Source organism: Schistosoma haematobium, chromosome 6 (genome assembly GCF_000699445.3).
Source record: "Schistosoma haematobium chromosome 6, whole genome shotgun sequence".
Classification (NCBI taxonomy): Eukaryota; Metazoa; Platyhelminthes; class Trematoda; order Strigeidida; family Schistosomatidae; genus Schistosoma; species Schistosoma haematobium.
Genome location: NC_067201.1, coordinates 10,489,114 through 10,507,876, shown reverse-complemented (window position 1 = coordinate 10,507,876; position 18,763 = coordinate 10,489,114). Strand labels below are relative to the sequence as shown.

The 18,763-nt window shown below is 30.1% G+C and overlaps 1 protein-coding gene across 1 annotated transcript in view; it reads right to left on the bottom strand.

Moving 5' to 3' along the window:
• Positions 1-3,334: 3,334 nt before the first annotated feature.
• The window catches only part of EIF1AX (Eukaryotic translation initiation factor 1A, X-chromosomal), a gene marked incomplete at its 5' end in the record, with an annotated part of 36,535 nt that continues 21,106 nt past the window's right edge, over positions 3,335-18,763 (bottom strand). The window contains 2 exons of the mRNA XM_051219447.1: positions 3,335-4,656; positions 6,923-7,055. Coding sequence (XP_051065449.1) covers positions 3,856-4,656; positions 6,923-7,055 — 934 coding nt within the window. The 3' untranslated portion in view covers positions 3,335-3,855. The remainder of the gene's footprint in view (positions 4,657-6,922; positions 7,056-18,763) is intronic.

Here is an 18,763-nt window from a genome sequence, read left to right as displayed (position 1 = left end):
TTCGCTTCGATTGCCATCGCGTTATCTACCTAGCTATTGAGTCCTGATAGCCACTCACACCCCATCGTACAAGCGAGTGGCTGTCAGGACTCAGTCAATAAGTGGATAACGCAATGGCGTTTGGAGCGAACGGTGCTGGGTTCGAGCCCTGGAGTGAACATCAACTCTGGTATGCAAGTATATCCAGCCAACGTGTCTTAAATAGGAAGAAACGCGCATCCTGGACTCCACTGCTAGCCACTATCCATCTTTGTTTATAATGCATGTGAATTAAGGTAATACGCACAGTATGAACATACGTCAATAAGAGACTGATCAATTGCAGTCCTAAATATCAATGGAAAGATCCAAGTAAACTATACCATGTGAATTTGAAATTTCATATAATTTTTCCCATTCATAAATTTTACTAAAGCAAGAATAATTATTGAAGCGGGATAATATGTATTCTTTATATTTCGTGGTTTCTCATCAGCTGCTTACAACTTAATCTTCAAAGATCAATGTACATACTTTTCGACATAATATCAGAAGAGTTATGAATTATGTTATAAAGTATGTACACTGATTTTTAATGATTAATACTACTTATATTTAAGTTGTAAGTAACTGATAAGGAACTGCGAAATATAAATAATTCATGTTATTCTGCTTCATTAATTATTCTTACTTAAGCCAATAAAATATGTTTGCTAATGATAAGAATAAAATGAAAACTAAGTGACATATAAAAAGGTATACTTTTTTATGTTAGTTGTAAGGCCAGTCTGACGTGCACATCTTTAATGTTATAACTAGCACATAAAATTGATTATCTTCATGCCTTATAAAGAACACTTTACCATTTAAAAAAACAATGTGTGGTTCACTGTTTTACAACTGAAAACGATTTAACATTATTATCTAGAATGAATTGTTTGGATTGAGTTTACCACTTAAATATATATAACAAATTCTCACTTCATGATGTCCATCCCATTGTAACTTGTTATTATAGGGTTTTATTATCATTACCCAATGGAATAGTGATATTAAATTTATCAGAAAATCAGTTAGTTAAAGTATACAAGAATAAACAGTGAATACAATGAGAAAAGACTAGTCCTAGGTATGGTACCGATCCGGTGTTCAGTTAGATGAAGTGACGTTTCCAACCTAATTTAAAAATTTAACTTAACCCTTAATTATTGTATAAATGTAAAAATATAAACGTTTTACTTCATTTGTAAGGATTTTTATTTTCTCGTGATTAGTATTAAGAACTGTAACTGATCAGCCAATTTTTGCTTAAATACATCTTGCGTAGATTGCCTTGATACTGTCATTTAGTCAAGAGGTTGGATAGTAGCTTACAGTAGAGTTCAGTAAGTGTGTTTTGTCCTATTTGGAACATTTTGGCTGAATTTACCTGTAACTCAATGTTGATATTTATAAAGAGGCTCGAAACATCTCACAGTTTTTTATCCTAGTTATTTTACCGTGACTCATGTTAAAATAACATTTTATCGAAATAATTTCTTGGTTATTCCTGAAGACTTTCAGAAATAGAAGGAGATGTGACTTTCAAAAACACCAAATAATTGAATGTTATCGATTTCGGAAACTGAACTAAATTAGAAAATCCATTGGAAAAAACAGAGGATATTGGGGAGCTATTTCTTACTGACATGGAACTCCCCTGATGTGCGCACCTACCGGGGCTCGAGCTCAAAGCCTTCGATCTCTTACGGTAAACTCTTAAGCTTTAGACTACTGGAGCGGTACACAAAAGTATATATATATCTGATATGACGGGTTGAAAATGCAAAAAACAATTTTTTAACTCAATATGACTTTTGGTTCAACATTACTTAAGTCATTAATTCAATTTATTGATTACTCTGTGTAATATTTGTTTTAATATCAGTGTGCTATTTGAGTTTGGTGTTTATTGAAGATACAATAATCTTTATATTAAATTAATGTGAATTGTGTTCATTATGAAATGCAACATGAAATTTTGTTGTGATTTCATATATGTGACTAACTCTTAATTAATAATTAGGTGAGTGGACAAATCAATATATAAATGAGTGTATTTTCGACTATGATCATCTTGGTGTTTACGGGGTGAATAACTGTTTACTTGTGCAAGTTTTTTGTGTTCTTACTTCACGTCATAGGAATTGTAGTGACTCCTCGTGTTTCATGTATAAATAATCAGCGATGTGAAGATAAGAATACGTAACTTCGATGAATTCACGACCATCTCGTGTCTTTGTTGGGCAACTGGGTTCAATTCCCAGTGAGGCCGTGGGGAGCGCTTCTGATGAATCCTATATTATGATAAAATAACTATTCAATGAATATCAAACTTTGGTGATACCAATAACATCCATTAATCTTTATAAACCACTATGCTGACACCAAATAGTTTTTCTAACTTTGCGGAAATTGTTATGTATTTCTAAAGTTAATAACGTATATTTCATTCCAATATCGACTGCTCACATGATCGAATAGATTGATGACTAATGAAAAGCAAATTATTGTGCATTTTTCTGTTCGTCAATATGGATAGAATTCTACTGACAAAAACCTATTTCAAATGATATCGATCCGTCGAAATTTATGATCATTTTACAACTTGATCAACAAAATCCAAAGAATAGTAAAAAGAAGATATAAGTATAACATTGATAAATATCAAATATTAGAAGGGGATATCAAGTCATTGAAGACAATGGTGTACGGTGACGCAATTCCATGGATTGGTTGAAGTTAGACATTAACACCGTGGGATGCCGGCCATCTCAATGGTCTAGTGATTAAGCGCTCACGCGCGAGACTGATAGGTCCTGGGTTCGAATCCCATGGAGTTGAGATCGTGGATGCGCACTGCTGAGAAGTCCCATACTACAACAAAACGGCCATCCAGTGATTTCAGGTTTTCTATAGTGGCCTAGTTTCAACTGACTTATGATTTCAACTATTGAAATATCAAATAGCACAACATCAATTCACATTGCTTATTGCCAATCATCGACCGATCATCTAACACAATCAAATCTTACTTACACCTGTTACTCCTCGTGAAAGAACATAGGATGCTCAGATACATTCTCCATCTAACCCTGTCCTGAGCAATCCTTTCCAGTTGTTATTCATCAATCAAATCTAGATATCTTAAATGTTATAGTTATGATAAATTAACTCTGTAAGTTTCTTTAACATCTAATACCTATTTAAGAAATATGACTATACTTACGTAATCATAGAGATAAAGTAAGTGAATTAAAACAAGTCACTATAATATACTATTTCATGAGAGAGAAAAAGAAAAAAGAAAACAATCTATGCTTAATAAATATTCATGTCATTCATAAGGTTTTCTTTTAAAAAGTAACCATAGTGTTAACTTTGAAAAATAGTTTCACTTTTTTTTGGGTACTAATTATCATTTTTAACAAAAACAAACAAACTTTCCAAATATGGATGTTGCGTTTTCTTTTCTTTTTTTTTTAAAAAAAAATGTTACATAAAACATTTGAACGATTTAAACAAATTTGTATTGATCAATAGAAGTACTTGTTTCTTTTCTTTTTTTAAAAAAACTTGTCGTCAATCATAATCGTCATAGTGATAATAATAATAATAATAAATATGAAAAGATATAGAAACTGATTTAGTTCATAACAAGAAATGAAGATAAATTTCTATCATAAATATTAACGATACTAATCATATATAGATTTTTTTTGTTTATAAAAAAAAGAAAAAAGAAAAAAGAGCGTTCCTTTTAAAAGAAAAATTACGTATGATGATATGTAGTATGTTATTTTCAATGTTCAATGGATTAATTGAATTATCAATTTTCTATATATAATCCATAGAATTGTCAACTTTTGAATAAGCATGTGTAATTGTTACACGTTTACGTAATCTATCACGTTCATCTGCACTAGTACTATTTAAATATTGTTCCACAGCATCAGCTTCTGTAGATTCATGTGATAGAGCATAAGTAATTGTTACTTTAGTGGTTTTTAATTTATTCATACTATTAGAATGATGAATTTCATGCTTATTAATGAATGATTGAGAATTTATTTTATTGGTATTAATCATATCGGTATTATATAATGGATCTGGTAATTTTGTTTTAATCTCTTTATCATGATTATATGAAGTTTGTTTAGTACCATTTTGAATTGTATTATTATTAATTTGGTCAATTTGATGTAGATCATGTTTAATATTATTTAATACAGAATTATTATGATCAGTTGAATGATGAGGTGTAATCATTGAAGAATTTATTGAAGTATTCATCAGTTGATCTTGTTTAATATTGTTATTATCATATTCACGGACAAGTAGTTCTGGTGTTTTATCACGTAGATTAGATGAACTAATATTTGTTTGGTTAGTTGATTCTTGTTTACTTTTATCAATGGATAAACGTTTCAAAATTGGATTAGATGAATTTTGTGTCGTTGATTCACGTCTTGTTTCTAAATAAATTTCTGATGATGTTGGTGGATCTAATTCAGCTAATTGATAAATTTTTCGTAAATCTTCAATTAATCTATCTTCTGTATAACCAGATGTACCTTTGAATAAATCATTACGTAATTCTTTTGCTGTGGTCGAATTTTGCATTGATTCAATTAAAGGCTATTAATAAAAAGGAAGTAAGACAAATCTGTTAGTATACGGTTGCGAAGATTGTTGAGCTTCATTGAAATTATGAATTAATCTAAGTTAGAAAACTGTTGAAAAACTGAGAGCACTACATGGCCGTTTCAAACAGCCGTTAAGTCACTAATAAGAAGAAACACGTGTCATGGATTCCAGTGCTAACCAAAATCCAACTTGCTTAAAAATGCTAATGACTCAATAAGGATATCGAGTCAATTCCCGCAGTATTCATATATACCAAGAAAGAGACTGATTAATTTCAGTCCTAAACATCAGTGGGGATATTCAAACAACCGATAGTAAGGAATCTCAATAGTATGTAAAATTTCAGTAATATAACGATTCCAATTCACTTGCGCATTATGTAAGTCAGTGATAAATTATTACCTGAAGAATTACCTTAAAAACAATTTATTTTAGCAAGGATTCTAGGATACAATTAACTTAGTGACTTTACGGGTTTGTATTTCCATATTATTAACTAATAAGGACTGAAATTGATCCGTTCCTAATGAAAGATGTATATCCTGGGTGAGTGCCTTAAAATACCACTAAATCACAGGTTTAAGTTAGGTTGTATAGTGTCTAGCAGTGAAGTCGAGGGAGGACGTTTTGTCGTATTTATAATTCGTCAGATAGATGTACATGTATTCGTGATGATCTGATTCAAACCCAGTTTCTGTCACTTCGAAAGCCAACTCATCATCTACTGAGAAACTAAGTTCAGATTGCAACAAACTTGCTTAACGCATGTTAAATTATCTATAAGTGTTTGAGTTACCTTACTGTTGATATTAATGATTGTAATTGATCAATCTCTTTTGCTATATGTATATCTTTAGAGAGAATTAACTCAATGTTGACAATTACTTACAAGCTAAATTCGTCTTTGTTATTATTGACATCATCAAATACTGAACATTCATTCGATTTATAGCACATTATTATATTTACTGACGTTTCTCAGCAAATTTTAATCATATTTCACCTGAAAGCTGTATGTTTGCTAACTACATATAGTTATTTGGCGTCACAACACATTTACAACCTATCGCGAATCTAATTACTGAAAAAAACTCAAGAAGTATCACCTCACTGGTTTATTTATTTTCCTCTTTTTTATTTGTTGTTTGAAGGAACAAGTGAGGATTCCTACAGAATATTTACATTACATTAATCACATATGGAAAGATTCCATAGTAACAAGATTCGCCATAAACAATTACGGATGAACATAAATAGTAGTTAATCATTGCTAAAAACCTTCTGATGCATATTGTTTTTAAGTATTCACAAATTAAAAGCTGAAAAAGTTAACTATTTTATTGCAATGCTCCAAATCTTCTGCTAAGAATTTGTTATTGTGATCGAACTTAAGGTTGAAGTTCAAGACCCCATATACAGAATCGTAAAAAAAACAATTAGTATCAAGCAAGTTTTTAAGTGATCTTTGAAAAAAAGCATCGTTGTCCGATAAGAAATTATCAAGAATATTGTATATTCACTGTAAATTGATTCACTAAAGACAATGGATTAATTATCATAATTTCTATTCATGGGACTATTTCTTTTTTGACAGGAGTTATCTGTAAATTACAATCGGGAAGTTATGCTATTTATACAACACTAGTGTATTAGTTTAATACCATAATTTACTAAGGATAAGTAATTGATTAATCGATCATCGGCATATTCAGTGATTGAAGAGGATGATAGAAATAACGAAAACATTTTTTCTATTCCCAATTTTGATTTGTACTACTTCATATTCAGGGATAATAATCCTATTGGATAATTTATTTTATTCTTGAACTAATCAACGTAAACCATTCAATCAGTTTTCATTTGTAACTTTAGGTTAATTAATATTAAACGATCATTTGTAATGACTTAGTATTAATTAGCTTTTTATTAACCTCTGTCTTTATTGAATTTCTTTGAAATTTACATATATTCATAGATTTATTATGTTTTATGTGGCTCCAAATCAAGAATAGATACATAGACATTTTGATGGAGTTTTGTTCTTTGAGCTGGATGGACCAAACCATCCAGTACAGAGAACAAAACTCCATCAAAATCATCCACCTGAGCTACAAATCTTCTCTACCATCTCACAGAGACATTTAAAACACTACAAATTTTACAGTACTGTTTAGTATATATATATATATATATATATATATATATATATATATGTTACATCATAAATGTATTAAATTCTATAAATATGTTAGCTTACGTCATATTCATTAGTAATATCTAATTTTTCTCTACATTTCATAACAGCTTTACGAGTTAATTTTACAGGTAATCCACTTAAGATAGAGAAATATGCGACAATAAAAGCTGCAGCTTCATGATTGTTAGGTTCCCTAGTAAAACAGAAAAGATCACAAAGATAAATTTTTAAAGCATATTAATATTATTACTATTATTTTTATTGAAAACAATACTTACTTATTAGTATAATAAGTTTGTGAATGTTCATCGTTTTGATCAAGAACTAATCATCGAACTAATTATCGAGAATTAGAAAGTACTAGACAACTGTTTTGTTCTAGTAAAAGATTACTCAGCAGTACATGTCAACCACTAACAAGAGATGAAATCCGAGGTTTTCAGGTCTAACGTCGAGCTCTCAACCTCTAAACTACTGAACTAGTTGGTTGAGGGCTTACTGTGAGATAGAAGGTCTTGAGCTCAATACCGAGTATGGTAGGGGATGAACACTGCTGAGAGGTCCCACACTAGGATGAAACAGCTACTCAGTGCTACCTGGTTCTTAGTGGTTGTTTAGTCAAAATTAATTTGCAATCCAAACTATGAACGTATTTACTTAATGAAGTAAATTCTGACATCTTAACTTACACAGTCTGTGATGCAATTAAGATGTTTGTCCATAAACTCTGTCATTAAAATTCTTCAATTATCTGAAGAAACAAATACGAGAAGGATGAAATGCAAGTGAATTTACTGATAGATATCTGTTAATTCTAGTAATGCTTAGTCATTTAGTAATCTACATCAATAAGGGTTAGTACTCCTCCTTTTTTGTTGTCAAGTAACCCAAAATATATGAGGGGCGGTTTATTCAGCTGAGATTGTGAAGATAAGGAACATTACTGACGATTAATCTTATCTTCTTGCTTATAAGTAGCGATACAATTTCAACACTGCTTTATTAGATTATTCTATTAATTAAATACCACAAAATCTTGGTGAATCCTTAGTGATAACAGTCTGTGATTAATCCAAACACATTGTATTTTAATGGATCAATTATTGAATTATACATTATAAAAAGATAAATACAGACTATAGCACGTTCGCTTCGTTATTTTGTTTTCATACAATATTTTATTGGAATTCCGTGAAAATTTTTAGATGATATTATTAGAAACCAGAAAAGAGTGTGAACATTCCATTCAACTAGCATACACTATGAAAACTTCTAGAAAATTAACGAATAATGTGTCAAACTCTATTTGGTTGGTAAACTACTTTACTAATTAGATTAAAATGTCTCCACAATTCAAAGGTCATGAATAAACTTATAAATACTATTGTTTTCTGTACATAAATAAACCTTGAATTAAAGCTTTTTATATTTGCTTAACATCTATTCCACAGGGATCAAGTATAAATAAACACTTAAGATCTAGAAAGTGAACAGAAAATCAATATTATTGTTATTTATTATTTGAATACATAGATATTGGTACAAGGAGGCACCAAATACATATCCGGCACACAAATTTCATTTGATTTGTGTGAGGGCTGGGATATTGCTCGGGTGCCCAAACCGAAGTAGGTGGTTTTCTTAGAGGGCCACACCTGGAGCCTTCGACCTAAAGGTCTGATCCACAAGGTAGTGGAGCGCCGTAAGGAGATGCAGTCCCATGGTAGCAAATGACCAACAGTTGGTTCATATGCCATTTGTTCCCTCAGGACCATGTAGCCCATGTGTAACATTGGTTTGGAATCAGAGTTTTCCAACTCCTCTAGGTGGACTCTCCATGTCCACCAACCGAGTTAGAGCGCCGGACATGCGCTTTTCGTTCTCTCAATTTCGTAAACAACACCCCTGCCACGAGAAGGCAGTGAGTAGGACTTCCTGGCAGAGGCTATATAAGCGTGACCATGTGAGAGCTTTTCGAGAAGGGGAGCGGACTCTCCCCACTCTTGGCTGTACCAGGGCATTTAGGAGTAGAAAATATAACACTTTATTTAAATTTTATTTTTATTTATGTATTTGAACACACAAATACTGGTACAAGGGGGCACCAGATACATATGCACCACAAAAAATCTCATTTAATTTGTGTGAGGGCTGTGATACTACCCGGGTGTCTAAACCGAAGTAGGTATATCTATTTAAATAGAACTAAGATTAGTATAAATGATTTAAACAAAATCTAGTTAGCAAATTATCTGAAAATCTCGTGTTTTTTTAGAAAAAAATGTAATAAGAAATTGTTAAACTTATGAAAAGATAAAACAATCAAGATACACCACCACCAACAACAACAACAACAGCAACAACAAAGAGATGAATATTTAAATAAACGTAAATTGTCATGATGATACATTGGATAAATAAGTTCTGATGAACTTCACCTTGTCAATAGATAATCATCAAAGTGTTCAATGTATTATATGAAACATTTAATAAATACAAGAAATAAAATTTTCAAAATAATTAAAATAGTTGAAAGGATTCATAAAACAAACAAACATCATAGATAACATAATTTTACCGATTAATCTTAAATTTATTACATGGATAAATGAAATATATAGAGAGTAGGATTTATTATGTATATATACTACTTATTTGATAATGTTACAGTAGTATTTATTAAATATGCTAATGAGTATAAAACTGGTTTAGTGAAATGATATATGTTGTGTGAAATTTAATTAAACTTGTAGTTAGGATTATCATTTGTCTAATATGCATAGTCAGTGTATAGAGGTTGTGGATTATATTAAGTTTTCGATTGAGATAATGAACTGATTGATGTTAGACCACCATTGAAAACCTGGAAGCACCAGATGGTTGTTTCACCCTATTGTGGGACTTCTCAACAGTGCACATCCGTAGATTGGTTAAGATTAGAGATTAACGCCGTTGGATGCCGACTCACTGGTCTAGAGGTTAAGCTTTCGCGCGCAATGCCCAAGGTCGTGGGTTCGAAACCCGTGGGCGGGATCGAGGATGAGCACTGCTGAGGGGTCCCATAATAGGACGAAACAGCCATCCAAGTTTTTCCAAGTTTTCAATAGTGGTCTAACATCAACCAGTTCATGATCTCAATCAAAAACTAAATGTGCATATATATATATATATATATATATATATATATATATATATATATTCACATTTAGATAAATACTTCGAAGACAATTTGCTTCATAAAAACTGTTATCTGTTGAAGAATAATTAAATACCAAGGGCCAGTTTACAAGTATTTCATTCGTAAGAAATAAACATTCATCTATTTATCTAGGCTCAAAGTCGTCATCTTTAAGTCAATCAAATTTGAAGTGAGATAGTAGTTACCTACTGAGAATATTGGATGAGCATTGTGATATATTGTTAGCTTACAACTAGCCAGCTGACCTAATAACTTATTAATAATGTCTCAGACTATGAAGCTAAATGATAAAGGTTAGAGATTCTCAGAGGACATTAATTCCTTCAAGATTTCAGGTAGACCATAATGACTAATATCAACTAACATGGAAGTCAGGATCAGTGAAGCTTTCTAACACCACCCACATAACATATTTCTGACTTTTTGAAAATAAACCTTCATATCCCTCAAATCCGACTTAGTGACTAAATTTGATCATATTGAATGTATGAATAAAAGGTGATTGGTTCACTCTCATGTGAACTCATAAGTTCATATTACTAAGGTGTTCTAAAATGACGACTAGGGAATTGCTAAGTGTCACATCTTATGGAAATCTGTAAATAGAAATATCTACAAATAAAATATGCTTTACTTAATAATTAATTTTAATGCATTAAAATTTATTACAATTTTAATTTAAAACAATTTCTTTGATATGTATATATATGTATAACAATTGACAATTGAAATGATCCTTAAAAATTAAACTCATCTATTTATCATACAAAATTAATCATTGTCAGATCATTAACTATATTTAATAGAATCGAATAGTTTAATTCAAATAAAGTGTAATACAAGAATGTGTACAAAAGTATCTTCAAAAGGAGTAAGTTATCATGTTAATACGTTTGTTGATTGCATATATATGTGCACGCACACATACACACACACAAGAGTACATAAAGAAACCTACATGATTGGTTATGATATCTCGCATAGTCAAGATTATATGAACACAACATTATAATAAATATGATCTTATTCTTAAACGATGATTGCTTTGATCTCGCATTTTATCTATATAAGTTAAATCCTTTCTTTTTTATTGACAAAATCTTAATTTCTGTGATCTTGAAAATAATTTAAAGGGGAATCCAAGATTGTTTTTCGTGAGTGTATTCACTTATCATTACATGGAGTGCGTTATAGAAATATGACATGATCTTCAATTGTCTTTGGTTTAGTAGCCAAACTAGGAATTGTTTCAGCATTAGGAATGAGATAGTTTTTCAGTTATCAACTAGAAAATCAATTCATTTACATCGTTGGCTTTATAAACATGTTGTGTCAGTTATTATATTAAGCCCATATACCTTATTCTAGCTTTCGGACATTCCATTCTATTCATTCTACTTCAGTCATATTTTGACCTTGTCAATTTATTCGCTTATCAGTCTTGACTGTTTTTATATGAGCGTATATGTGTGTGCCCATCTTATCCCATTAATCACATGTCTGTAGTTTACTTTTGTCTGACTATAAATATTGAGTAACGCTTCACTAAACTAGAGTTGGCTTCCCGGCCATCTTCCATACGTGTCGTTTTGCTTTGCTATGTTTCATTCGCTTCACATACAAAATATATGTATTCTCAAGTCAGTTCTCGTTACTTGACTTATTTAATTCCGTTATTGACTAACGTGATTTAAGTCGACGATTATATACGAGAAAAGGCGATAACAACCATTCGTACGATCTTGGAGTCAAATCAACGGGCCACTAAAAACATCATGGTAATAATAATAATAATAATAATAATAATAATAATAATAATAATAATAATAATAATAATAGTAATAGTAATAATAATAATAATAATAATAATAATAATAATAATGGTTTTATTCAGCACAACAAATGTCGTTACGATAAAAAAGGATTCTCAGAACAGGTTATTGAATCTTAAAACGAATTTCTGTTCAATATGAATATTCAAATGTTTTTGGCAGTTAGAATCTCCTACCAATCTTCATTTATGAAAGTGTTTAGCCACTTTAACTGTTAAACCTAATGTTTTCGTTCACATTGTATCGGATACCTGAATTTTGATAAATTTATCCCTCTTTCTTTCAAAGAATAGAGTAAAAGGTGAAGATACTAAAAATAAAAATTTTGTACTTCAGTTTTTACAGTATTTAGCGTCAAAATGAAGTGTAACCTCTTATAATCAATACCATTTAAGTACATACATGTAGCCATCAATACTAAGTACTCAGTAAAAATAAGCATCAAACAGGTGAAGAGTATTTGTGATATTGACACTTGGGAAATAGATCATACAAATGTAGAAACATCCTGTCAAGTATTCAATCAGTAGCTCACTGTGAGGATCGTTTTTAATTCTAACTAATGTCAGTTATATACACGATCAGTGAAAACAATGAGGCCTAAGATTACTTGTAAATATTCACCTACAACATAACATAAGATTTAATCTAGGAATTTCAAGTTTAGTAACAAGCACAATACTTTCAAACCACTGAGTTTGAATCCAGTTTGAATCCTCATTGCCTTATTTACTAAACTCATTGTTTAGTGAGTTAACTGTCTTGTTCCATAGACGACAGTTCTTATACTTCCCAACCTCCTACGATAACTTTAGGTAATCTATCAATCTATCTATCTATCTGTGTGTGTTCATCGATTTGTCTGTCTAAATAACTCTCTTTAAATTCGATAGTAATATTTTACTCAAAAACTGATAAATCAAATAATTGCCAATCATCAAAGAAAGAAAAATGTATTTCAATTGTTGTCTTTAAATTCAAGTACAACACTTATTAAAGTCATTTTCACAAAAGAAATTAACTAATAATGGGTACAAATCATCTATTGATAACAATAAAAAACTATTCATCATAGAAATACCATTAGAAGAATATATATGACAAGATAAATTTCTAATCGATTTGTATCTTATTTTACAGTGATTTAATGAAGTACTATTCTAAGGTGAGATTGTTCTAGTGTTCTTGTACTCTAATCGAACGGTTATATATATATATATATATATATATATATATATATATATAAATTCGTACTGAATTTATATGATGTAAGAGACGGAAATGCTAATGAATCAATGTGAACAAGTGTAATACTTTCACCGTGTACAAACGCACACATTAATATATACACATATTTTCATATAATACTTTACTAAACAACAAAGTAGCTAGTTGATCAATACCAGTCCTTTTGTTAAACAAACTGTAGATAACAATCAAATAATTACTAATTATTGTTCCATGTTGATAATTATGGTAATCAATATGAAGTTTAAGAATTAAACATTTCTTAGATAAGAAGATTGATTTCATGATTCATGAATAAAATTTTACTTTCCAATTGTTCTTATCATAATCATATTCCGAAAAGTTAAAAGTTAAAAGCATCCAGCAGTGCTATCACAAGACATCTCCTTGACACAGGACATGAAGTTGATATACTGAAGTCCTTCAAGGTGATTAACAAACAATCAAACTCCAACCTTTTAAAAATTTGCCGAAGCAATAGCAATCAAACGTTTAAAATCAGATCTATGTATACAAAAAGAGACAGTAATAAATCTTTTTTTACCCTGGTAACAATAACCCCCTTTTTTATTCATTTATTTCTCTATTTATTTATTTATTGAGTCATTACTCCAACTCTGTTAAATTACATCATACATAACTGACTGAAATCAATTCATATTTTCTTTATTACCATTAATCTATTTTCATGAGTTCTAATCACTATTTCAATGTTCCGGAACTTTCCCTCTCAAACTCTATTTATTCGAGACAAAAATTTTATGACCTTATTAGTCCTATCGGAATCTTCGCTACACCATGATACATTTATTCATCCTTAATCACTCCCTTATATATAAGTACGTCAATATCTGTAGTAATGTTGAATTTTAAATAATTTAGGTTATAAGCAGCTGATGAGAACCTAACGAAATAAAATGAATTCATATTATTCTGCACCAATCTTTGCTCTTGCTCTCTTTAAAAAAAGTCATTAACACATGTATTTTATCTTAGGTCAAACTTCGTAATACTCGTCTATAAACCTTATACAATATTAGTATTCTTATTATTACCAGTAACTTCTGATATCTAAGTGTAAGTGATATAGAACATTTATTGAATCAAGATCAAATAGTCATTATTTTTTCAGCATCAGTAAATTCGAAATATCATGCAACTGTCATTCAATAACCTCAAGAGGACAACTTTACTAGTAACATAGAAAATCTCAGTTTTAGATTTGATGGTTACCATTTTTTATTAGCAAGAAATGGACCAAGTTCCAGTCGGAAATGTTATCACTATCCTATTCAAGCTAAAATATTTATTTGACTGACAGAATAAAACGAGAATTAAGTACCAGAAAATAAGAGAATGAATATTAATTAATGATAGGTCAGTGTAAAATATATTTTACGTTTCAGTGAAGTAATGATTACATGCTTCTGTTGAATTAACTATTCGGATAAATAAAAATAATTCCTGTGATTTTTAGATAGATGTAAAGTTTAAAACTTTATGAAAACTTATGAATAGAAGGAAGTGTTGAACATATAATACAAGAGAATTTTAAGTTATTAACATCGTAGAACCAGGTAATTTTCCGATTTTATTTGTAACAGGTTAATTAATTAACTCAAAAACCTTCTCAACACTCATGAGACTAGTAAGTCCAAAGTGATTTTATAGTTCATATTGTGAACTGATCTTAATTAAGTAACCAGTGAATACCGAGATGCATTAGATAGCTATTCCATCCTAGTATTGTATTTCTTATCAGTGAATATCCAAAAATCAACCCCGGGATAGAACTCAAGACCTTGTCTCACATTGTATGCCTTTAACCAATGATTTGTCATCTGATGAGTTTGTAAATGTACATTGTTGAACAGTTTTCCATACCAGGATGAGACAACTTTTCAATGATTCCAGAATTTTAGTGGTTCTTTAAATAAAGTTAGTTCACCTTCTAAAGTAAAGGTTTAAAAATCTTCACAGACTTCTTATATGAATTTATTTTATCTGACATACTATTTAGCAAACATCATCAAGAAGACTATATTCCATATATAAATTGCTACAATGTTTAATATGAAACAAATTATATGAATAAAATATAATGCACAATAGGGGAAAATAATTCTTTTTATTCAAGGAATTATTTTAAGGATATTTATCAAGTAGCTGTTTACAAAGGTTATATTTAAAGAGCTAAGCGTATTTATTTCTGCTACATTTGACTGATTTGAACTCATTGAGTGAGAAAACTTTTCAAAGCATAGCTCATTGAATTTATTTACTAGTTTCAAAATACGCGTCTTGTGTATGTGTGTATGTGTGTGTGTGAGAGAGAGAGAGAGAGAGAAAGAGAGGTATCGTAATACTTCTCGGTTCCTCGAATCGATAAATATGGAATGGATTCACACTTGTGACCTATCGAATGTTTTAAACACTGAATGTCTACTGTATCAACTACATATAATTGATTCTAAAGTTAGTTCCTTTGTCATAAAGCTGACGATTTAAGTATTAATTTATCCATTTGATAGATGAATTTCAATCTGATGAGTGAATAATATGATCTAACCCTTATATATATATATTCAAATTTGTTATTGGAGTAGGTACACTACACAGAATATTATATTCAATCATCATGCTAAACTTCATCTAGGAGATTATCATTAGTTTCGAGTTAAAATATAAATAACCTATCTGTTTGTATAGTATGATTCAAATATATTTCATGTGATCATTTCCAAAAAAAATAAATAAACGAATGAATGAATGAAAAAGAGTCTGAGCCAAAAAACTACCAAAAAAAAGTTTTTTTTTCCACTCGGAAACAATCATATTCACATTAACAATAAAACACAACAACGTGCTTATTTTTTCTTTTTTTTCTTTTTGCATTTTAGTATATCGAAATAACATAAAATGTACATTTTTTGTTGTTGGTTAAATAGAAAAAAATCTCACTGAGAGTGTGTGTGTGTGAGAGAGAGAGAGGGGGGAAAGAACACAATTAAAGACATATTCGTTACAAATATTCGATGGAATAGTTTTATTCATTATGACAAATAGACGATATATAAACACATCAACGAATAGGTTAAAGGTAAATATCATAAAATATTGGATAGTTTTGTTAATCTGAACAGATTTCATGAATCATAGTTTAAGTTCAAACTTTGTAGACTGGCATAGAGTTTTATTTTTCTTTATAATATATTTTTCATTATTTTAATAATAGAATGGATGAGTTAATTTATATCTAAGTGTTTATGTAGAGATTAGTTTCATGATCAGATTATCTTGCTTTATGAACTGAATTCAAACAATAAACTATTGAGAGTCAATGAGTACTTAACAATCATTTCTCTCTCATTTAAAACACCACATAAAGGAGAATATAGCACCTTACCAGGGATTAATATACCTATCTTAATAGAGAGTATATTACCTTCAGAATTGCAGTCTAGATGTTCATCTTTTCAGTTTTAAGTTTATCGGAGATATTTGCTTGATTCAAATCTTTGTGTTATATTTCAATTTACAGGTGAATACTACGAATCAGTATTAAACTAGAATGATTTAAACACTTTGTTATTAGTTAAAGAATTATTAAAAATCAGGGAGTACAATTGTGGTGCGTGCTACTTATATTGATGTAAGTAGTATATGACACGAGTTAATGAACGTAATGTCTGGCTGCAGAAGATGGGGAGGAGATCAAGAAAGGAAGAGCGGGAACACAATGCAATTTGTAAGAAAACGCATGAATAATGAAATGTGAGACAATGGATTGATAAATAAATATTACTATTTCAACAATTCAATAAATATGCGTATCATATGATTTTGTCTTACAAGTATAAGAATAAATGTGTGTGTATATATATATGTGTACACCATACGAAATACATTACTACACTTTTTAAAATCATTTTTTATCATACATCAGATAGTGAGGTTCAATGAGAATGAATTTTATTATCTTGCTTTATTAACAAGATGTCAGTTGAATTGATTTTCTCTTTAAAACATTTGACTATAAGTAATTTTCAACCTGAAACTAGTTAACTACAAATACAATCGCATTAGGATATTAGTTGATTTGGAGGTAATCAACATGAAACAATAGATCTAAGCATTTTGATAATTGGTATTCGTTAGCAACAGGTACCTGTCATACTACGTGAATTAACGCTTCTTGACTGATTTAAATATATGAGACACTAAAATAGCAACGATAGTTATAGTAATTAGCATCAACCAACACCAAACCTAGGTCGATCAGGGTCTCCAATAGACTATTTCCAACCACCTTACATTTCAAAATAGTGCACATGAGATCGAGTCACTTAGATTGATGACTGGATTGCAAACTGATCGATAGAATTCGATTAGCACTGGAAGATTAGACGAGTATAACTTTGATCACTGCTACTTAGTGATCAATCATGTTAAAGTGAATATACCATCGAAAAAAAATTTTGCTAAAAGACATGAATGGAGAATAAAAAAAATTGAATCACCATGGTACATAACTGAGTTCACAATAAAACTATTTATTTTAATTGTATGTATATTAACCTGCAAGAAGTTATAAATATCGATAGTCAAGAAACATCGGCTTGAGTTTAAGTTCTGAGTATTTCAACTCAAACTGCTTATTTATCATTGCTGTAGAAAAATTCCAAATATACCGTTCCTTACAGCATGTCATATAATTATAACATTTTAAATTTGGATGTATATGGATAGTATCGAATAATAGACTTCCTCTTTATCAATGGAATCTGGATTTTTGTTTTATCTCATCAAGAAGATCTAAACAAAGAGTGTACAAAACCAACCACCAGCGTACAGGCAGCTTATTCCACTACAAAAAATGTAGTGGAATAGCTTGAATATTAATGCAAGAATAATTTAGTTGCATTCTTTTAATTTAATCATGATAGACCCACCCTTTAGATATAATGTTTTACGAGTTATTAATCTAGCCGAAGAGCAAGGTCTTATTTTAATTGACTTTTTAATGATTAACCAAATAAACCTTTATTATCTCATTACTCATGTCTCAGATGACTTTTAATCATGTTCATTTTTGTCCCTAATATTTTTCTAACATGTTAATGAACAAAACTGGTCTGTTAATACCAGTTCTTAAAAGGAATTGTGTGCCAGTGAAGTAGTATGTTGTACATACAAATAGTTCAGTGTATGATAGTCAGAAATGTTTATATCAAACTTTATTAAATACGTAAGAATAGTTTGCCAGTGTAATTTTGGCAGTGAACAAACCGTGGTATAAAACTTTGGTGTACTGTAACTACATATTGATTATTAGGAGCACTCGCTAATAGGATCTTGAATATGTACATACAACGGACTGCTACGAACCACTAATAAAATAAGTAATATCAGAATTTTACGGGGTTCTAGTTGCATAAACATTGCAGTTCTAATTAAAATATAAATGTTAACAAGAAAATCTGATGGACTCTAGAAAATTATATTTGTTCGCTTATTCATTCATGTTATTTAGACAACCAAGTATGGGATCATTACTAATCTAACCTTACAAAGCTGTTTGCAAGAGCATCCACTTAAATGGCTAACGTTATCCGCAGTTTC